Here is a 23632-nt window from a genome sequence, read left to right as displayed (position 1 = left end):
CTGTAAGGGCTGTTTTCCCCATTTAAAAGATCTCTAAGAGAGGTTAAGTGGTTTAATACACCAGAACTGTGGCACAACACTGTCTGCTTTACTTTTCAACAGCAATACTCTCTTCTGCAGATGGGACTCGAACATTAAAAATTCAGGAGAATTAGCAATGTCAATGTAGGCAGCATGTGCCCTCTAACAAGTGAAAAGTAGTCTCAAGGAGTGCACATCCACCTGAATTTCCCTGTTTCCAGGGAAAACTGATACCTAAACAGCTAATCAGGGGATCAGCACACCATTTAAAATGTGGTATATGAATCTGAAAACAAGCCCCACAAAGGGTAGGTATTGCATGCTGTAGCCTTTTTTCCAGTTGCCTCACACTCTTGGTATACACTCAGGGTACTCTGAAATGCTGCCTTCCTATAATTTCTGAAACACTGACAATTTCTGGTGACAGCAATATGACTTTATGGATAATGATTATGATAAATTCAATAAAACAAACGTTTGAAGAGTTACCATATAACAATTTATTTTTCTCTGTACTCTCTGCTGTCCACCCACGGAGCATCATACCTTTGGAGATTCAGAATTCTTCAGCTCCCCTCTTTGCCTAGCCAAACCTTAGAAATTGCAAATTACAGCCCTGAAAGGCTGTGCTGAAAGATACTGCTACCTTCTAAAATTTTAAATAGCCTGATTTTCAAGACCTGCCATTTCCAAATTCTTGTATCACATTATAATGTATCAGTCATTAAAAAAGAAAAAGAAGTCCTTTCTTTTGCATCATCTTACCTGCTGTTATTCAGCACATTTTCTGTCAGATTCTTGGCAAACATACCCTTATGAACATCCCTCTCTTGCACAAAAAGGACGTAACAAAAGCGTCTCGCAAGCCACCCTCTGTACCTACAGAAATATGAAGGGTGTTTGAGTGTGACTTTCAAAATATTTCAGTGCCATAAAAAAAGAGTATTCAAAATACATTAACATACAATTCAGAAGCAAAAGTAAGTGGTTTTATGAAGGGCTGCCCAAAACCTTCTACATCTTCCAGCAAACTGCCAATATGCTAGTGTTACAGATTGTGTTACAGATTAAATAACCAATGCATAGCACAAATTATCTGAGACAACTGAAGTCTGCATTACTTCAATTCAGGGTGATACTGGCCTGAAAATGTTCATAGTATCACAGGAAAGTAGCTAGAAACCAGCACATACATTCTGTCTTGTCTGCTCAACTCCCTAGAGCTCAGCGAGGATAAAATAGGAGGCAGTGCTGATTTCTGAGTCAGTGACTTTCCATGAAGGAACACAAATGCCCAGCTAAGAGGTTTGTCAGCATCTTCCAAAAACACCAAGTCTTCTTGGGAAACTTGTTCAGGTTGTACACACAGGATATACTCTCACAGCCACTTCTGAAAAATGTTTGCCTTAAGCCACCAACCTGAGAAACACTTTCTTCCAAATCTTTGCTTCCTTTCTCTTGTTTTTAAACACCAAGCCCTATGTGCCTTCTACATACCCTCTCCTTGCAAAGTTTTAACAAGAGTAGAACCACTAAATAGTAAATCTCTCTAAGCATTTGAGTATTTAAGTAGCTTATGCAGCCAGTCTCTTCCCTTTAAATTAACCCTCCTCTAATCATACCAGCAGCAGTCACCTGAGAAAATGTTATTTTGAACCCTTTTCCTAATATCACAGAAGATGCATGTGACATGGGAAAGGACAAAACCCAGTCCTCAGCAATGAATATTCATTACCATTTTCTCTCTTTGCCACCCTCGCTCATCAGGCCAGGACTGGACAAGTCACCACTTATGCAAGTCACTCCACAAACCAAACAGAGCTGAGACTTGTGAACAGCAGAGCTGACATGAAGGGGCAAAATTAAGAGCTGAAAGGAAAAATTAAATTCTGGCCATTCCTAAAACCAGAGCACACAGTATTATGCAAGAGGACTGCTGGTGCAATGCATCACTAATGCTCTGGAGAGCGTCCCAAACCGAACCGTAGGTGGCAATGCTCACGTTGGTTTCCATGCTGGAGCGATGCCAAGGTCTCACTCCTCGTCATTACACACTGATCTTGGCTGTTAAACTTCCCTACCATATTTCAGTAAATTTATGCATGTGTTAAAGCCAGCTAGGAAAGATGTGAAGGAACCTTTACACTGCAAAAGGCCAAACCTCCTGAGCACAGAGGTAACTTGCAATAAAACTGAGACAAGTGCACACGCACAAGCCACCAGCACAGTCTGACACCTAACTGTTACACAAACATTCACAACATTTCAAAGAGCAGAATTTTGCTATTCATGCTGTCAGGGAAGTAGAGTTGTGACTGTTTCAATTGCTCTCCCATTCTCCCCTTCTCCTCAGAGTTTGAGAGCCTTATTATTCCAAAAAGCTGAGCGAAGGATATGCTTCTTTCTGCCAACAATTTTGGTAGCCATGAATTATATCACCACAACAGCATACAGCTACTGCAGGGATCTGTCAAGGTATAAAGGCTTCTACACTCATTTTACAGGTTAGATTTTTCTAATTATAATGCATTATATCTGTTTTCTAATCATGTAGCAAAGATAGAAGACAAAAAACCATGCAGAATGGAGCCAGCCAAGTTGTGTTATAAAACTGGCATATTCACACCTCAGGAAAAGGCTGTCTCAATATGCTGGCAGCTAAAGAGAATCTCTCTTGCTTCCTAAGGCCAAGAAACTGTGGCTATGTAACCCCAGAGGATTTCAGAACTTCATTAAAAGTGTCCATTTTCGGACTACAATGACATTCTGAGCTAAAGCTTTTTCATTTCAGAATAACTCATTAACCCATATTTTGTTGCCCTTATATTTCTAATTTGAGTAACTCTGACCATTCAAAACCACTCAAGCAGAAGACTTTTGGAACTATTTTTTTTTTTTAAGTTAAACACTATTTCTGTTATTTTTCTGTATTCTAAACTGCAAGCTCAACCTCTTAAATAACCTAATTAATTCAAATTAGAGAATGAACATCCTCTAACATTAGCTTCCTCCTTCTCAAGCACAGCACAATGCTGCCTTTCTTCCACTCAGACACTTTGGCTCGTTTCTTTCAGGCTGCTGGCCTCTCTTTGTTTGCTGTGACTATGGCAAACACTGCAAGACCTGCTTATGCTAATGACTACTGTAAAAACCTTAGCAAGCACTATTAACTTTTCAGAGAACAGAATGAAGATTTTTCTATGTATTTCCAGTATCTTTATCCTAGAATACAAGATAGCCTTCCCATAGTGCAAAGATACATCATCATTTTTAGGTCATATTCACCATCATTAATGAGCTGCACTCTGCCACCAAGGCAGAGAAGAGACAGTGTTGTAAGACATATTCAGATTTAATTGTCATTAGCGGTATTAGTCAACGTCTACACTGTGAGCCCGATCTGCTCAGTAAATTAAAATGCAGCCTGGAGTCATTCCTGAGCATGGGAATAACACAGTTCTTCACAGCATTGTGCTACAGATGCTGCCATTTTGCACTAAAGGAGAAAGGATTTAAACATGCTGTGTTTTCTGTGAAACAGGTTTGACCCTTAAACTCCTTGGCTATAACCCCAAAGGACTTTGTCCAGCTCCCAAATACACATGGCCAGATTTAACAAGTACATTACTTTCCTGAAGTCAGCATCAATTCCTGCATTTTAGGACAGTAGTATATATTCAATCAGTCCTAGAGTTTTCTCCTGTTGTAAGACCAGAACACATAGAATTTTAAGGGCAAAAGAAAGCCTTGCTACCTTACCTCGTGTGTGTTTCATTGATATATATGACATTACGTAGACCCAAAGAAGGAATACTGGAATTGAAGAAGTTATCCTGTAAAACCAAGTCAAAAAGGATTGGTGGACCACTTTGTTACATATGAGTAACTGTATCTTTACATTCACCAAAACATTTAGGACAATGCAATGTTTTTCACCTCTATTATAAACAAAAGCCAAAGCACAGAAGTGCTGAACTCGCTCACAAAGTACACACAAACTGCTCTGAAATGAAAATGACATTCAGAAAGTCCCTATTCCTGACTCCAATACTTTCAAAGTATTCTCTAGGCTTTACTGCACACAGGAATGGTTGTATGGGTTGCATTCCTCAAGCCAGAATATTTTACTGTATTCTGATGTAACATAAACCAGGACCTGTCGTAATGCAGAGCTCATCTTTGAGACAGAACTTTAACAAGCCACATTCAGCGTTAGTATAATTACAAGCCTTTTGGTGCTCAGTCTGTGACAAGCAGTTTGCCAGCAGATCAGGCATCACATAACAGCAGACCAAGGGTCAGGATATCCATCCAGGGTTAGGTGGCAAATCTTCACGTTCCTGCTCTGCCTGAACAACAAACTTAATCCTGCCTGCAACCTTCCCAGTACAGACTCTACCTGCCAGTGCACTAACTGTTCCAGGAGGCATTTTGGAGCAGCTCATCTTTAGATAACTGCTTCTTGGCAGGAAAAACTAAACTTTATCCTTTCATATTTCGAGACCAAGAGGCTAGTTTCGTTCTGCCCAAATAATATTTAATTACGAAACTGACACCAGGCCAGTCCTTCACCTCTTGACTTGTACCACCTCCAGCACTCATCACATCCCCTAATAAGTCAACCTCATTCAGGCAAGGCAGAAAACTAAGACAGCCACACTAAATGAATAAATAAAGCAGGTAGTTTTCTGCTTGGTTAGTGAACTTGATCAGCTCCCAAGAGAGCAGGGGAAGTACAGGGGGGATATGTAAGTCTTCCCACTCTCACCTTTGACAAGCTGATACTTTGTCCAACACTTAAGTTTGGCCAACTTCAAGAAATGTCTCACTCACTCACCCTTTTTCCTTAAGAGAATTATTGAAGCAGGCAGCTCAAAAAAAGTGAAATACCTAGAGTCTAATGACAGGATCTGCTTTGTTAAAGTCTACTCTAAAGATGGCACTTTCTCCTTGTGGGAGAAAGCAATAAAGGGCTTAATCACATAATACCCCTTTCTTGAGTGGGATCTCTGGATAGTTACTTAGTTTCTTATTAAGTGGACAAAATACAGAACAAGATTTTTACTTTTAAAGCATAATTCCTGACTTGAGCAGAGAGCCTAACTACTAACAGATTAATGAAAATCTATAAAGCCTTAAATTGAGGACTCCTACACAGACTTTTACAAGTCAAACCCTGTATCTGATAGAAGTAGTCTTGCACATATCACAGACAGCCTTCACATTATGCTTGGATCTCCATCCCACATTTCTATTCTGGCATAGGAACAACAACTTTTGCTTGGTCAAAGAAATGAGCAGATTTTCACTCCAGTCCAGCCAATCATGGAACTTAGTGCAGGTGCAACCAAGTGCAGCTTGAATCCTGGGGTGTACACACATTCAAATTGTATGATGAACTTGTTGCAAACTCCATTATGCCATCTACCAGCATTTAGCATCTTCAGCTCAAGGAAAGTCTGCCCAATGCAGTTCAATAAAATTCACATTTTAAATCAGTTTGTGCAACCTCTCTAGAGTCATCTTGACACTGTTCCCAGCAAACAAATATCCCCACCGCTGTAAGTGGCACTCCTTGTTTCCAGGCTGGCAAGAGAAGTCAGGAATCAGCCACCTGTAGGAAACTAACTTTTCTTCTCAAGCAAAGGACTGATCTCTTCAAGTTTGAAGGGAAGCACATTGCTTCCTTTCAGAAACGTACTTATTCTATAGATAGAGAATTAGGCATCCTAAAAGTAAGCTTTTACACTTTAACATGCATCCAATTCCCATTCTTCATCTAGCAGAGCAGATAATTTTTCCACACAATTTCCTAATTGTGTGGAAAATTTCCTAATTCTGAAGAGCTGGAGAGTTGTGGGAGACAAAGCATCACAACAGCTCCATGTCATCCACTAATTCCATAACTTCAAAGACACTTGAAAAACTGTTCCTTTATGAAACAATAACACTATGACCTCAATTTTGGAAGTAAGAAAACTACTGAAACTCTATTACACTGCAACTATGTGTTACTGTCAAACATAATCCAGTCTGTAATCTTCTTACCCGGCTCTGGGGAGTGCATACGTAGCAACATCGTCCCACAAATGGCCTTTTTCTGCTCAGCAAAGTCTCTTTCCATTTTAAAGTGGCAGATCGGAAGAGAGTGGGCCTTGAGTTACACTCTCCCTGCAGAGCAAAAGATCACTGTCTGAATATCCAGAAATACACATTTGACTGGCTACGTGAACACTTTTGAGTAAAAGGAGTTGTCAGACACACACAAAAAAAATACCACCACCACCACCCACCCTGGTCCAAAATTCTGTGAAGCATCATTTTTTTCCTTAAGATTTTTGTAAAACACATTATACTCTCTCCAGAGGATGTGATTTTAAAAACATAACACCAAAATCACGGTGTTGCATCTTTGTATCTTAAGTGCTGCAGCGTTTGCTGACAACACAAAACGTTAAAATACCTAACAGCTCTACTGAGAAGCAGCCAGGAAACTTGCTAGCTGAGAAAAGTGAAAGAAATTCACAGCAAATTACACTTTCAGTAATGTCAGAGTGATTATAACATGAGGAATGTCTTTTAAGCTTTAACTGGACATTACTCTGAAGACTTGCAAAAAGCCTGAATGTAGGCAAAACATTAACAGTTCACTCTGTAGTCTCTGTTTCAGCAGCTTCATGCAAAGTGACATGAAACAGGGAGCACTGTGCCTTCTCCAATGTTATGCTGTCCTTCTGGAGGTTATAGAGACAAAAACTCCAAGGTAACTGCATTCACAGAACACATTCTCTATGTCAGGACACAATGAAAATAGACTTAACAAGTTTTTACTAAGATATTGATTGTTCCTGTTAAAGTCTACTGAATTGTTGCTCAGAATGAGCACTGCATTGTCATTCTCTGAACCATATACATAGTAAATTTTTTATTAAAAATGGAAATTACAGAAACAGACCAAACCAAAAAGTTGTTCAAAGTTACATATTTACGTGGAAGAAAAGCATGGTAGAACCAATAGCTCAAATCAGCATAGGAGTTGGAAAACACCAATACAGAGAATCACATACTCAGCTAGAAAGCCAGCCCAGTCAGAAACAACCTGAAAGTCAAAAGCAATGCTGAAGATACCTGAAAACTAAAATGTGCATATAGCACATTTGGCAATTGAGTTGGCAATTATTCCAAGATTAAGTCTTCCATCTGAAGTAAATAAGCATCGAGCTGCCAAGCCTGCTCCAGTCACCTACCACTTTCCATAATGCTAACTCCAAAATTAACCACTAACAAAAGTCTTCCTTCTGCCCTGACTGAACTCACCACCATGTCCTTACAAAACCTCCTTCCTATGTTTACTGTTTTGCCTGCCTTTATCCTACTCTCTCACAGATCTCTTGGTTACCACAGCTTGATGTCTGAAGTAACTTGGATCTAGCTAGATAGCAAACCCAGCTGCCAGGACATCTGTTCTTTCCCTCAACCCTGACCATGTCTCCAATTCTTCCTCTGTCTCAAGTTCAAACTCCTCCTCTCCAGAGCCATGTCTAATTCTTCCTGACCTATCCTTCTAAACCAGCCAGTACTAGTTCAGTCCCCATGTGGCTCTTTTTGCTCCACCCAGCCCTCTCTGCTTACTGCCCCTTTTATCTCCTCCAAATCCCAGGACTCACTCAAGAGAGGACAGAGTCTTTTAATAGGCTCTTATTTATATCCACCAATTTTTCTCTGCCTCCCATATTGCATGAAAAGCTCCAGCTACAATGGCAACATGGCCAAGCATCTTTAGCTTCACATTCCTTTTCACTTGTGCACTTCAAACTGTTTCCTTTAGAATATCAATGAGTTTTGTTTGACCTCAGTCTACTGTAGAATGGGATTCTGCACATTTACTGCTATATAAAGCGATTAGTAACATCACACCAGAAGACTGCAAGACTATCAGAAGGTTTTAACAGGATTTTTCTTGTAGAGCAACGTTAGTCTTTGGCCCAGCACTGAAGTGCTGGCTCCTTCTTTATACTTCAAGTTATTAAAATTAATCTGTATCATTCAAGAGAGACATGATGCCTTATTTTCATTCTTCATAATAAAAAGTGTCTACTTTCAGCTTGAAGGAAAAAAATCAGACAAGTATGACCAGTAACAGTCACAATATTTTCTTACCCATTCTTCACTGGAATGCTTGCATCTACTGATACTGCACTCTGCTGAGGTGGATAAATAGGAAACATCTATTGTTCCAAGGGACAAAGCTGTCTCATCCATGACACAGGACTTGAAGTGAAGACCAGAAGCTGTAAAAAGTAACACACAAATATATACATACATATACACACACACAGAGAAACACATATAAACACAAAAAACCCTCAGGGATAGATATTTAGCCAACAAATTAGCAAACCATTATTTTTGTACCCTTCAGTAAAAGTTAGGCTCTGAGGAAGTTTCATTGCATTCAGAAATCAGCATGGTTTTAATATGATAAAAACCCCAGCAGATTTGATGCCCATGAAAAACAACATGCCAATCAGCTACCTGCATGTTTTTCTCTCCCTGCTCTTCTTCCCATTACAGCTCAGTATATCCCCTCTATGGTTTTCCACTTCAGTGCATGGTTTAAATCATTCAGCCGCAAGGATACACATTTCAGCTACTTTCAAAAGTTTACTATTCTCTTGCACTCCATGACCTCACTCTTTCACAATTTGCTTCTCAAGGACACCTCTTATCTACAAATAATTTCATTAATGGTCTGTCCCAGCCCCATCCCCAAGTATATTTTGTATGTCTGATCTAGCTGCAGTCAAACCAGTTTGCAAACTCCTTGGATGGAGGAGTGTTCTACATAACAAGCACATTCCTAAATATGAACATTCTGCTGACTAAGTGGCATTGCAGAGTTCTGGGATTAAAAAGTAGTCAAGAATTATAAACTTACACTATTATTTTAAAAGAGAAGTTTTATAGTCCACGCATATAGTAAGCCCAGTTAATAATGCTCAGTTGGAAAAAAAAAAAAAGAAAGACAAGACAAAAACCAAAATAAACTTAGCATTATATAGTGTATCTGCAAATGACTGCAAATTAAACTGCTTTGTTATGAAGAGTCACTGAGACAGGGATCCCGGCACGCTCGTCTGGAGAAGCTGTAAAGTGGCAATATCGCCTCTTCCATCTGTCGCCACACAGAAACTTGTACCACAGCCAAGCTAGGAGCCATCAGGAAAGAAACTGTTCCCATCCTGCATGCTAACATTTGCAAGAGCAAGGCCTAAAACTTTAGTTCAACGTTTTGTCTTTTTTTACTGTCCTGCACAATCAGACACAAACCTCTACTGCAATAGCTCCCCACGTACAGAGCTCTCATACAAACTGGGTTTGAGCTGGAATATCCACGCACATACTTATCTTCATGCAGCCCAAGGAGATAAGTTATCCTTTCTTCTTTGCTGGCTCTTACGCTTAATTTGCCTTTTTCATTCTTATTATTACTAGTGCTCAGGCAAATTAAACCACCCAACAAAGAGAACAAAAAGACTCATGAACGGTTGAAGAGAAAAGCGTCTTCCTTGTGCTCAAGGTGACCTTGGCTGTACCAGCACATATCAAAGATTAGCCTTTTACAATAAATAAATAAATAAAAAGGGTAATGAAAAACCTGCCTGAGCAGCAGCAACTCCATACGTACCTCTGACAAAACCTGCCTTGCCGAGTTCCTGCTCTCCGCCGCGGCGCTTATGCTGTTACCGGCTGCAGCACGCCGGCATCCTCACGGGCTCGGCACAGCTCGGGGATCCCTCAAGCTCACAGGATCTGCTATAAATAAAACGACTGAGCGCCGGTATCGGGCGCTGAGCCTCCCCGGGCTGGGCCGTCCCCCTTCGTGCGCCCAGCAGTCGCGAGGGGCGGGGGCGACCGCAAAGCAGCCTCTGGCACCGGTCCCCGCAGGGCCCAGCTCCCTCGGAGCCCTTTCACCCCCCAAACGCGGGGGTTTCCCGTGCCCACTTGCCCTGTTCCTCGGTTCCAGGGCAGCAGCGCCGCCGCTTCCATCCACTCCTCGCTCCCTGGGCACCCTGAACACGCACCCGAGAGCGGACACACGGGGCCGGTCGCTTCTCTGCCGCGCCGCGCAGCACACGCGCCCCGGCTCCGCTGCCGGCGGCGAGCCCCCTCCCGCCACGCGGCAGCCGCTGCCCTGCCCCGCCCCGCCGCCGGGGGCAGCACCGACGAGCACCGCCACGGCTCCAGCCTCAGCCTCGGCCTCGGCCTCGGCCCTGGCCCCGGCAACCGTGCCGATGCCTGCCTGCTCCACCGCTGCCGCTGCACCCCTGCCTGCTCGCCGAGCCGCGCGGCGGCGCCGGGCCTGACGCGACTTCCTGAGCGCCCGTCGACATGGCGTGGGTCCGCGGCCTCCCGCTCTGCCCCGCGGCCGCCTGCCCCTCGCCGAGACCCGGCGGCTGCAGGCCAGGGGCCCCTCCGCTGCTCTCCCGCTCCTTGGCGACGCCGTTACATCCCCGCGCGCCCGCCGTGCTGCCCGGCGCCAGCGCTGCCCCTGAGCGGCTGCGTCCGGCCCAGCTCTGGACCGCAGCCCAGCACAGCCTCTGCGCTTCGGTGCCAGTATCACCGGCTGCAGCCACCGCAGATGCAGGGGCATCGTTAAACTGCCGTATCCTGCACCAAACTGCTTCCCCCGCCCTCTCCTCCCCTCGAGAGAAGTGACTGACGATTATTTTGCTCTCAGAGCTGCTATAAACACCGGGAAAGTTATTTTAAATCGTGTTTATGTGAATTTACAGTGACTCTTGAGTTGCTACTGAATGAGGAGTTTGCAGAAAATTCGGGACGGGTATCGATCTGCCTGCCTGTCCTTGCTGCAGTACCAGTTTGCCTTTTACTGAGTCCAAAAGTAAATGTTGATTGAGATTGCCGCATATAAACAAACACGGGCTGAGAGTATTTCTTGGCTTTGGCACTCTTGGGCTATTTAAAGACACTCATGTAGCTTGAGTTGCAGACCTGTGGAAAGGCTAGCACTTAGATTTCTTCTTTGAATGTCCAAGTCTTCACAGTTATTGAAAACAGTGCAACACAGGAATGAAGTGATAAAATACAATACATCGTTTTGTGTTAATGAGAATACTCTGCTTACAATTTTCAGCAACCCAAGGAAGTATTCTCCTCCTAGAGGTCTCACATCTGGTCTTGCTTCCAGATGTCATTTTGAATTTCTTACAGATGAGAATTGTTAAGCAAGTATTACAAGTGCTCTTGACAGGTGGAAGGAGGTGCCTAAAATGTGATAGGCTAAACCCAAACTGATAAATGCATACGTGAGTTGCCCTGCCTCCCGCCACTGAGTGCCATCCTGGGGGCTAGCACTGGGGTGTCAGAGTTGATATTTTACAAAGAGCATTCTGCAGTTTATGGGTCAGAATATGTTTTTTCTGCATTTTGCTGCAAGGTGGACTTGGGAATATGAAGTGTCTACTATACAGTGCAGCATTTGTGTATAGCAAAGCACGTTTTCTAGGGCATCACATTTTGTATTAAAAAAGGACAGTCTCCAGTTGTACTTCTTATATTCACACACTAACGTTTTCTATCTGTTTTCTCTTAATCTGTGTTCATTTCAAATTCCATGAGCAGTTCCATGCGTCAGCTCTAGTGAAGCAGAGTCGGTTGAAATAGTGCCAAACACTCACTTTCAAGTTTTGCTCTCAAAAATCAGCATAGCTGGAATCTCTGGCCAGTTCTGAAATAGGAGCCCATAACTGTCCAGCTTTAGCACAAATCTTTTCACTTTGTATCAGCTTTTTCTTGAATTGATTTGCTGAAGGTCAGCCTGTAAAAGAGGGGCAGATTACCAATTTCATCTGGGTCTGGAGCAGCTATGTGGATTTGTAGCTGCTTTGCTAATTAGAGCCTAGCCCTGAGGCCATCTATATGGAAAGAAACAACATAAGGGGGTTCACTGACAGAGTCACAGATTTGTGTGATCTCAGTTATGAGATCTCATCTCAGCTTCACTTGTAATAATGAGCATTCCACTGATGTGGTGGAGTTGTAGACGCCAGAGAAGGAGATTTCTGCCTCCAATCCTGTGGCCCAGCGGTCAGCAAGGCCACATCCCACAGTCAGGATTGCACAGAATTTGTCCTAAGTGCATCGGAGGCATCAGAAAGGGAAACTCTGAACTCCATTCAGAAAAGTGAAATCCAGTGTTTCATCATGTATTTTTGCAACTCTGTCTGAATAAAGGGTAGATCACAGAAGCAATCAAAGTCCCAATATAATGCTGCAGCCCGCATCCTGATCGTTGATTCCAGCCTATGTAAGACTGTGTGCAATGGGGGAAGCCAGAGCTGTGACTCAAGAGGCAAAATTACCTCAGAAAGCGCATTGGAGGAGGTGATTCAACAGCTGGATTACATGAAAACTGAATATAGCAAGGATGGCAATGAATGGTTACATCCAGAGTCTAAGAAAATGCATGAAATGTGAGGCAGTTAAAATTCTTCTTAGTGTTGTCCACTGTTTTCATTGCTCCACTGCATTTGTATTGTCACTTGGGAAGTCTTAGCAGGCACTTTACACTAGAAAGGACCATAGGTATTGCTTATGCACAACTACCTTCTCTAGGTATGGAATTGCTTTGGTGGTTTTTTCTCCCCTTCCATGCATAAAAATAGGGAATCAAACAGTACAGTCATTTTCAGTGTGCTATAATGTAACACAGAGCAAACTCTCAGCCCCTATAGAAGATGAACTGTAGTATGGTCAGAATCTAATACAGGTCTTTTGGCATGTTTTTTTTTCCTTGCATGCTGTTACTCTGGTATATTTTTCAAGTTGCAAAATAGTAATTTCTGTGATAGAACTAATAAATCAGAATAACGGCCTCAGTGGCTTTATCATGACTTGACACAGTCTAAGTGCCATTTGTGAGAAAACTGCTGAGGTTATTCTCTAGGCTGTTTTGAAAATAATGGTAAATAGAATGTTTTACTGAAACACAGTGATTCTATGTGATAATAAAAACCAAGATGCTTCTGGGATGATTGTAAAGCAGCTTTCTCCTTTTTTCTAACCTTAGAAAATTCCTGGTTTATTGTATAAAATAAACCCAGCAGTGATTTTGTCATTCATCTGAAAAGGATGCAGAATTAGTCCAATGGCAACTTGCATCTCAGCAAAATCTTTTTACAGGATACACTTGTAGAAATCCTGAGGCTTAGTGGTATAATCTCATTTCAGTGTTGAGAGCTCAATGGTGGTGGTGTGTTGCCATGGAGTCAAACTAATAGGAAAAATTTTGGAATGCACCAAAGGAACAGGCTTTCAGATCTCTATGTGCTCCAAAAAGCTCAAATACTGCTGCGTCTCACTTCTAGAAAAGAGACTCTATCCCTCTTCCACTGAAGCCAACGGGAGGCTTGCCACTGATCTCAGTAGGAGCAGGAGCATGCCTAAGTTTTGCAATCCATCTTTTTAAACTTCTTAAACTGAGGTGTTTGCTGTGCCAGTGAGTCCAGGGAGCTAATTTACATATGATGGCAACTCAGCAGAGCCCTGGCTTTCTGTGAATAAGCTACTGACCACACCATGCATAGCAGCCTGCAGATGAGAAAGAGCTGGCAGGATTCTTTTGTTTAAAAATAATCATTAGTCCCTCTTCTGTTAAAATTCATCCTGAAGCTTCCAACAGAGTTCAACAAAGTACCTGTTTGCTAGACAATGCTGTGGGGAGGAGGAGCGGGAAAGGACAAGAGGGACTTCTTTATACATCGCCTCTACCCTGGGTCTGCACTCCCAGCTCTCTTCCAGCGATTCCCATGATGTCACTTTTAGTAATGGAGACATGTTTACAAAAGAGTACACAGCATCCTCTTTAAAAAGAAACTTTCATCCCAAGGAGTGCTACAAAAGTTAGGAGACAAAAAACTGCATGAGGAGTGAGTAAAGATCCAGACAAAGGTTCTCTGTTTGCAGTGACCGAACTCGACCTCCCATGACTATGAACAATAATGAATATGCAATAATGAATATGCAATTTGGCAGTTTGCAGAACTCCATGTCAGCAATATTGCCTTTAGCATACAATGCATTAAGAGCATCTAAGAGTGGCAAGTGGCCATGAAATGGACTGCTAAGATTGTGCATAGACCTAGTTTGGGTATATACTATATCTCCTTTCAAGACAAATCTATTTCATCTTCTATTTCTTATCTTTGAGAACAGATGGAAAACTCACTGAAGGTACAGTGACTCTGTCCTATGTACTATAGCACATTGTGCATTGTGTTTCTGTAATTTCTTCTCATTCAAAGATCATATTTATTACTGTAATTTGGGAAAGATAAGGGTATTTCAGACAGAGCTGCTTCTAACCTTTCCCTTTAATTTGTTACATTAGCACAAAAAAGGCTTTTATTCTAACAGTAAGGCACTACTGGCTTAAAACCAGTGTAACTAACTTGTACAATTGCAAACTTAGCACCATTTATCAAGCATTTGCACACATACTTGTATTACTTACAAATCAGAAAATCTCAGCTAGGCAAAGGAATTTGCCAGCATTTTAATTTAGGAGCATGGACAGGCTGCCAGAATTTGGAATAAGATTCTCCCTTACTCACTCAGATCTTAAACAATTATCTACCATAACAATGCAAGCTTCCCTGGAATAAGGGGGGCACTTTGTATGGGTGGTTATTTCAGTCCTCTGCTTTTGTTTGGTGAGAGTATTTGCACGACATTGAACTGACTGGTTTACTGAATATGAGCCCTCAATATTATTGGATACCTCAAAAATATTATTGGATACCTCAAAAATATTATCCATCTGTAAATCCCTAAAAATCAGTATGTGTAGGGGACTCTGGTTATATAAAGGCTAAATCCAGTTTTGTGCTTGCAGATATTTCAGGATTCATTAATGGCTTTCTTTTGTGTCACACTCCATGAACTTGTGGTCAACTACCCCACTGAAGACAGACGGGAGATGAGTTTCTTCTCATGTAGAAACATGAGAGCAGAGCTATTTTCTGTCCCTCCATAGAAACAATCAAGGAACAGATATAAAGAAATCTGAGAGCTAAGAGAAGTATGGACTATTCTGACAAAATCACATATTACAAATAAGAAATCCCAATCTCACCAAATTTGCTGTGACTCATCCTTGAGGGACAGCAAATTGTTCTAGAGTAACACAGCCCCTAATTATTATGAGATGTTAGGCAAGATATTGATGTCTTTCATCAATATCTCAAAAGGATAAGACAGTTTTCACTGCACAGGTTTGCTCTACTGAGCAGTTGTTGGTCTTAGATGGGCTCATCATATCTTATTATTTACAGCACTGTAGGTATTGGAAGTTGGGATCACATACAGCTCCTTCAGCCACCAGTGCACAAGAGTCTTTGCAGCAGAGGACATGACCCAGGTGTTGAATCACACAATGTCCCATCCCCTCCCCACTATTACAGGTATATGGGACTTTAGTCAAGGAGTTACCACTGGAAGAGTCTTAGTGCTTTTGATATGGAAGACATACGACCTGTGCATTGGGAATTTTCTCAGAACTTTGGGGACATCTTTTGCAAACACCTTGAGAGGGTTCGGAGAGTAACGTAATGATGTAATACAATGAACCCGATGCAAACTGCCATGTATTCCAATGGAGGCCTTACAATCCCAGCATTTTCCAATATCCTATTTGATTGTCTCTTCTGCAGATCAGCAGAGAACTACCTCCAAAGGGCAACACACCCTGCTCAAACTTATCCAGGGAAACACAATGGATTTGCTGGTTTAGGTTTTGTAAAGAACAAATAGCACCTAAAACTTCCCATAGATGTCTAGATTGATCTTTTCTGTGTCACTAAAAAGGCAAAACAAAACAAAACCAAACCCCAACAACAAAACCCAATGTCTCCAGGCTTTAATTTATCATACATCTATATAATTAACTTTATGTAACTGAACTCGGTGATCCTCGAGGTCTCTTCCAACCTTAGTGATACTGTGATACTGTGAAATTTTATCCATGAACACAATCAACAAACAGTAAACTATAACTTTTGTTTCAGTGTGACAAAATTAACTGAGAATTCTGGGGGGGGGGAAGGCATTTTTTTGCCTTTGGCCTTTTCTTTGTACTAATCTGCCTACAGCAGTTGTTACATTCCAATTCTGACATTCAAATCGCATTGAGCAATTTTCCCACAGTGTGTTTCCCAAACAAAAGCATTTTTTTCCCCCCACTCCCACTTGTGTGTCTCTTGGATCTGGAAACTGCAGAAAAATATTCTCATTTAAGTCCTAAGACCCAGCCAACAACTGTAGCACTGTGCTAGATTTCACAAGCTATCAGTGATCGTTCAAGCCAAATGATACCAAGAGACCTGGCAAAAGTATACCTTTCAGTTACTAAATAACAGATATTCAACTCATAACATAAAACCTTACTTCATTTGTTGCAGTTTTTTAACTATTTGGAGCATCACCTAATACTTTCCCAAGCACCTTATACCTTTGTGAGTGCAGAAATATTTTAACATGTATACCCTAAACTATTAAATTGCTTAATTATTGCAGGATATTCACCTGGAATAGCAAAGGCCTTGTAAAGGATCACAGTCACAGAACATTAGGGGCTGGAAGGGACCTCAAAAGATCATCTAGTCCAACCCCCGTGCTGGGGCAGGATCACCTAGAATAGGTCACCCAGGGATGCATCCAGGTGGGTTTTGAATGCCTGCAGTGAAGGAGAGACCACAAGCCTCTCTGGGCAGCCTGTTCCAGTGTTTTGTCACACACAGTGACAAGGTTTTTCCTTATGTTCACATGGAAACTTCTGTGCTCCAGCTTGCACCCATTGCTCCTTTTCCTATCACTGGGCGTCTCTGAGAAGAGCCTAGCTCCATCCTCCTGACACTTACCCTTCATGTATTTGTAATCATTAATGAGGTCACCCCTCAGCCTTCTCTTCTCCAAGCTAGAGACCCAGTTCCCTCCATCTTTCCTCATAAGGGAGATGTTTCACTGCCTTCAGTGTACTTGTGGCTCTCTCTTGGACTCTTTCAAGCAGTTTCCTGAGGTCCTTGAGCTGAGGGGCCCAGAACTGGACACAATATTCCAGGTCTCACCAGGGCAGAGTAGAAGGGAACAAGAACCTCTCTTGATCACCTGGAGATACATTCCCCTTCTAATACACCCCAGGATTCCACTGGCCTTTTTGGCCATTAGGGCACATTACTGGCTCATGGTCAAAATGAAGGCCTTTCCCCTTTATTAAAGAAGAGTGTATGTTACTAGCTTGGTATTTCACACATGACCAACCATTGCTTCAGGAGAATTAGATGGAGCACAGTATGACAGACTGGTTTCATAAAGCTGTTTGTGTCTTAGGACTAAGTCACTCAATAGCTCTTTCAGATTTAGCATAATGCAGGATCATGTATGTCTTCTTTATTCTTACTGCACTTTCCCCTTTCATTCTCTCCTTAGGAGGGTTAAAGCAGCACTGGATTATAGAGGTTTTTTGCTTGTGTAACCTTTACTTGCAATGAGTGGTTAGACTACATATTCCCTACAAAGTACTCTGGGCTGTAGGACAGAGATGTTTTGAGCCAAAACATCTTTTTGGGAAGAGGAGTGATTGATTAGGACCTAATCAGCTTAACCTGAGGTAGAATAGAATAGAATAGAATAGAATAGAATAGAATAGAATAGAATAGAATAGAATAGAGTATAGTAGAATAGAATAGAATAGAATAGAATAGAATAGAATAGAATAGAATAGAATAGAATAGAATAGGATTAACCAGGTTGGAAAAGACCTTTGAGATCATTGAGCCCAACCTACTGGCTAACACTATCTAATCAACTAAACCAATGCACCAAGAAGAGATAGTTTTATCAGCTGTTGCCTTTAGAACATCCATCTTGCAGAGACAAAAAGGTAGTAAAAACATCTCATCCAGCATAAAAAAAAACAAAAAATGAGGCAAATTGGATCACCTATCAGCATGGTTTACTAAAAGTGTCACAGCAGTTTAAGGAAAATAAAATTGGCTTAGAAGTCAGGTTGAAAGGCAAGGTGAGGAGCCTCCTGAAGCAACAGTGTCTTCCTCTGAGGATCTGGCAGGAAATACAGATCCCATTCCTGTGTTTTGTGATTAAACTTCTTAATTTTCAGACTGCACCACTCTGCACCACTCTGGTTTTATAAAATGCAGAAATGAATGAGCAGGCCAGCACCTTTTGCGTATGCATTCCGGAGTCTGCTTCAGTGGTTCAGAATAGGCTGGGCATGCATCTGCCTCAGGGTCTTCCTTGCAAAACCAAAAAAATCCTTCCCATTTTTCATCTGTGCTCCTGCAGTGCTTCCAAGATCCAACTGAGCTCTACTGCTCAAGCTGAGTGGTGCTTCCCCACCAGCTTTTTGGACAGAAGAACTTTCTCTGCATTTTAGCCTATAAGATTTCTCAGACATGTTTTTTGTGCACAGCTGGTATTTAGCATTTCTTGCATGACACAAGCTTAGAATGTGCTAATTAAATTAAAGAATACATTAAAAAATAATAATAGAATAAAAAACAACACTTGAGAAGCACTGGCCAGATTGGAAACCAGAGAAGGTTTGTGAGTAGTTAAGAAGCAATTTCTGGAATAGCCTTCCAAGAGGATTATGGGGCAAATATCAGCCTCAAGTCCAACCTTTATCATGGGACCATCCTGCTAATTTTGGCCATTCCTCGTTCAGCTTCAGCTCCTCTGGTAGATCATTAGTACATATAGACCAAGAGGTACCACCAGCACTCCCAGTATGATGAAACATGGAGGAAAATTTCATCGTTTGTTTACCCTAGGAACACTTGTTGCTAAAAATGTCTTAGTTACTATATTTTAACTAATACTTCAAGCACCAGCATAGATATGTTATCTGTTCCGTATCAGACCTCAAAGTGAGAGCCAATATATTTTGAAACCTGATTTATTTTCTAATGTACACCTTGTTAAAACTCAAAAAAATGGGCTCAGGCAGATTTGGGGGAAAAGTCATCCATACAGAATCATAGAATCATAGAATCAGTCAGGGTTGGAAGGGACCACAAGGATCATCTAGTTCCAACCCTCCTGCCATGGGCAGGGACACCCCACACTAAATCAGGTTGTTCAGAGCCTTATCTAGCCTGGTCTTAAACACCTCCAGGGATGGGGCCTCAACCACCTCCCTGGACAACCCATTCCAGGGCTTCACCACTCTCATGGTGAAGAACTTCCTCCTCACATCCAGCCTGAATCTCCCCACCTCCAGCTTCATTCCATTCCCCCTAGTCCTATCACTACCTGAGATCCTGAGAAGTCCCTCCCCAGCCTTCTTGTAGGCCCCCTTCAGAAGGCCACAATTAGGTCAGCTGGGAGCCTTCTCTTCTCCAGACTGAACAGCCCCAACTCTTTCAGTCTGTCCTCATAGGAGAGGATGGTATGATAGGTATCAGTTCTCACTCAGTGATGATATTTGGACAACATGGATGTACTTTGCATGTGATAGCCTTGTGTATGCAGTAATAAACAGTCCCTTCTAACATGCAGTGTAATTTTAATTAGGCTAAGCCAGGATCTGTAGTAAGGAAAGATGGTCTTCACATGTCCTGGATGTTGCATTAAACACAGACTGTAGCCTAGAACAGAAGAAGAGGATGGAGATGGGGAATGGAATCTCAATTTAGCCAAAATGAAACAAGTATTTACATCTGAATCAGAAGGATTACAGACAATTTGAAATGTTCACAGGATCACAGGATGTATGGGGTTGGAAGGGACCTCCAGAGATCCTTGAGTCCAACTCCCCTGCCAGAGCAGGACCATAGAATCTAGCACAGGTCTCACAGGAACACATCCAGATGGATTTTGAAAGTCTCCAGAGAAGGAGACTCCACAACAACCTCTCTGGGAGGTTGTTGCCTTTTTCCAGTGCTCTGTGACCTTCACAGTGAAGAAGCTCTTCCTTATGTTGAGGTGGAAACTCCTGTGCTGTAGTTTATATCCATTACCCATTGGCCTATCACAAGGTGAAACTGAGCAGAGCCTGTCTCCATCCCTGAAGGTGTTCAAGAGGAGATTGGACGTGGCACTTGGTGCCATGGTCTAGTCATGAGGTCTATCGAGACAGGTTGGACTTGATGTTGGACAGGTTGATCCTTGGGGTCTCTTCCAACATTAGTTATACTGTGATACTGTGATACTGTGATACAGATCCTGATTTAGCCTAAGTAAAATTAAATTATATGCAAGAAAAAGGGCTGACATAGTAAATGCAGCAATAGATAGATAGATAGATAGATAACCTTGTGAATCTTGATTCTTCTCATGTCTTCTCTATCTACATATTATTGTGTTTTATTTTGTGTAGCCTGATACACTTGGGGTAAAAGCATGGCATGGCAGAAGTCAGTGATAGAAGCCCCACAAAAGTCCCAATCAGAACAGAAAAGCTGCATCACACTGGTATATAGTAGGAATATCACAAAACATATATACAGCATTACAGAACAACAACCTGCTTGCTGAGACCTCTTTGAACTTCCACTGTACACTTCTGTATTAATCAAACATTTGATTTATACAGGGAGGATTGTAATTAATGCAAAATTACTGAGAGTAACCTTTGCAACCATGCTTACATTATCAGGTGTGATTTGTGCAGGATACCTCGTGGAGCGGCAAACTCTCATTATGTAACAGGCATTAAGAAGCAGTTACACAACTTAATGCAAACACCACTGACCCATGAAAGCCCATGGCACAGGCAGGACCTTGAGTAATCATCAAAGCAGTGCCAGAAAGCAAATTCTACCTGCAGAAAATGTGGGGGTTTCATGCTAAATGCATTTGATGAGATGCCCTGCGTTTTAGTTTCTGGCAGCCTTAATACAGAGAGGCTGCCATGAAGTAGCTTTTTATTGTAAACTTTTTGCCCTCCAAAACCTGTTAATACAAACTTTGACCAACACTGCCACAAAGTGTGTGTGCAATTCAACTCATATCTTTACTGACTGCAATAATAAACTTTTGGTCTAAAACAAACAGGTCATTAGCAAACAGATACTTCTTTGCGCTGTGGTTACTTGAGCCTCTCTCCTCCTGCCATCCTGTTTTTCACTCACTCTTAACATGCTTAGAGTTTGATGTCATGCTGCTTTCTCAGATTTAGTACAGGTGAAGAACATAATTCATTTCTCTGTGCACAAAGTTTATTAGTGTCCCTTCATTATAACTGTTCATTGAGGCAATACTTTTATCTTGGGTGTTAATTCAGGCCACAGGCAGCCATGGAGCCACGCCTGTGGATGCATACTTGCTCAATTCCAGAAATGTTATCCAAATCTCTTTGTACTGCCTTCAGAACATTTATTTTTCTTTAACTGATGTAATTTCTTGGTAAATAAATTTCATTTTGTACAAAAGGAGCATTCCCAGACCCTTTTTAGACACTTCATATTGCAGAAGCTGAAGTGCTATACAAACTATTTTATGGGCCAGGTTCTGGTCATTTTTATGTCAGTGGAATTTGGGATAATTCCAGATTTCTGCTAGTAAAGCAGAATTTTCTTCCTCAGCCATTATAAAAGACTCACATGCATGGCAAAAAAAAGAACTGTGTGATCAGAAATACTTTTTTGTAAGATGTGTAGTTTATCACAGTTTAACTACATCACATGTTTAGTAAACACTTAATTTTAACCACCATCAGGCCTGGAAGAAGTCATCTAGAAGACATATTCTGGTTTGTTATTTTTTTTTTCACTCTATGGCATTGCCAGCTTCCTCAACTGAGGTCTTAAAAGTGGTTTAAGAGATAATGTGTTTGTTTGAATGAAATATATTCAAACAGCAGTAAAATAACAGCATTGGAGGACTTGGGCACACAGAATTGGTGGGACAGGAATGCTGCAAGAAGGGCAAGTTTGTTTTTTTATCTTTTTTTTCAAGGTCTGATAAGGATCTGCCCATCCAGCTTTACTTCTAACCCACTAACCTCAGGAGGCATTTTATTTCCCCTGATGACTCTCCTATTTTTAGGATTCCACTTCTCTAAATATAACCACTTGGAAATACTTAAAATACATTCATTCAGTCACAGAATAGCCTACCCAACAAAAAGCCCAAAGACCAAGTTTAAGAACCACCTGAAAATCTGACCCTTCCTGCTTTACCTTTTTCATTGTTTCTCCCTCGTCTCTCCACACAAGGAAAATACACCATTCTTTTGGGGTTTCTTGGTTAAAACTTGCTAGTAGCAATAAATAGATAGATAGATAGATAGACAGATAGATAGATAGATAGATGATATAGATAGATAGATATAGATAGATATAGATATAGATGATATAGATAAAGATATAGAGATAGAGATAGAGATAGAGATAGAGATAGAGATAGAGATAGAGATAGAGATAGAGATAGAGATAGAGATAGAGATAGAGATATATCCCTCAGCTGGGTGGTGTGCAGTGAGCAAGATGCAGGAAACAAGTGAAAAATAAGTCAGCATCAAAACCATCTTGCTGGTCCAATCATAGAGGCAGTGGAAGGGTGGGAGTACTAACTGAGGGATAAGCAGGAGCTGTGCAAAGTAAAAGGCATGTATGTGGAATTGTGCTCAAGGGGTCATATCCTACTGCTTGTGAAGAACAGCATTGCTTCCTGCTGCTGAATGAGAACATAAACACAAGGGAGGGAGAGCTCCATGATGAAAGCAGACCTCATGATGAATGAGATTAAATCACAACTTTTAAAAGTACATATTTTACATGCTGATAATAGGAATAGTGTGGCCGGCAGGAGCAGGGAAGTCATTGTGCCCCTGTATTCTGCATTGGTTAGGCCGCACCTTGAGTACTGTGTCCAGTTCTGGGCCCCTCAGTTTAAGAAGGACATTGAGACACTTGAAAGTGTCCAGAGAAGGGCAACAAGGCTGGGGAGGGGTTTGGAGCACAGCCCTATGAGGAAAGACTGAGGGAGCTGGGGTTGCTTAACCTGGGAGAAGAGATCCGCCCCTGCCTGTCTACAACCTCCCTTCAGGTAGTTGTAGAGAGGAATAAGGTCTCCCCTGAGCCTCCTCTACTCCAGGCTAAGCAACCTCAGCTCCCTCAGCCTTTCCTCATAGGGCTGTGCTCCAAACCCCTCCCCAGCCTTGTTGCCCTTCTCTGGACATGTTCACAGTATCACAGTATCACAGAATCACCAAGGTTGGAAGAGACCTCAAAGATCATCGAGTCCAACCTGTCACCACAGACCTCATGACTAGACCATGGCACCAAATGCCACATCCAATCTTCTCTTGAACCCCTCCAGGGATGGTGACTCCACCACCTCCCTGGGCAGCACATTCCGATGACAAATGACTCTCTCAGTGAAGAACTTTCTCCTCACCTCCAGCCTAAACTTCCCCTGGCACAGCTTGAGACTGTGTCCCCTTGTTCTGGTGCTGGTTGCTAGAGAGAAGAGACCAACCCCTTCCTGGCTACAACCACCTTTCAGGTAGTTGTAGAGAGCAATAAGGTCTCCCCTGAGCCTCCTCTTCTCCAGGCTAAACAATCCC

The 23632-nt window shown here is 41.9% G+C and overlaps 1 protein-coding gene across 2 annotated transcripts in view; it reads right to left on the bottom strand.

The window, feature by feature from the left end:
- Window positions 1-10122, bottom strand: part of GPAM (glycerol-3-phosphate acyltransferase, mitochondrial) — a 33653-nt gene extending 23531 nt beyond the window's left edge. For both annotated transcript variants that reach the window (XM_054163515.1, XM_054163517.1), the window contains exons 1-6: window positions 10107-10122; window positions 9710-9837; window positions 8182-8312; window positions 6070-6192; window positions 3781-3854; window positions 787-900 (exon numbers count right to left, since the gene is read on the bottom strand). In XM_054163515.1, coding sequence (XP_054019490.1) covers window positions 787-900; window positions 3781-3854; window positions 6070-6192; window positions 8182-8283 — 413 coding nt within the window. In that variant the 5' untranslated portion in view covers window positions 8284-8312; window positions 9710-9837; window positions 10107-10122. The remainder of the gene's footprint in view (window positions 1-786; window positions 901-3780; window positions 3855-6069; window positions 6193-8181; window positions 8313-9709; window positions 9838-10106) is intronic.
- Window positions 10123-23632: the final 13510 nt, after the last annotated feature.

This window comes from Dryobates pubescens, chromosome 8 (genome assembly GCF_014839835.1).
Source record: "Dryobates pubescens isolate bDryPub1 chromosome 8, bDryPub1.pri, whole genome shotgun sequence".
NCBI classification, from domain to species: Eukaryota; Metazoa; Chordata; class Aves; order Piciformes; family Picidae; genus Dryobates; species Dryobates pubescens.
The sequence above is the reverse complement of the archived record's forward strand: the minus strand, read 5'-3'. Positions and strand labels throughout refer to the sequence as shown.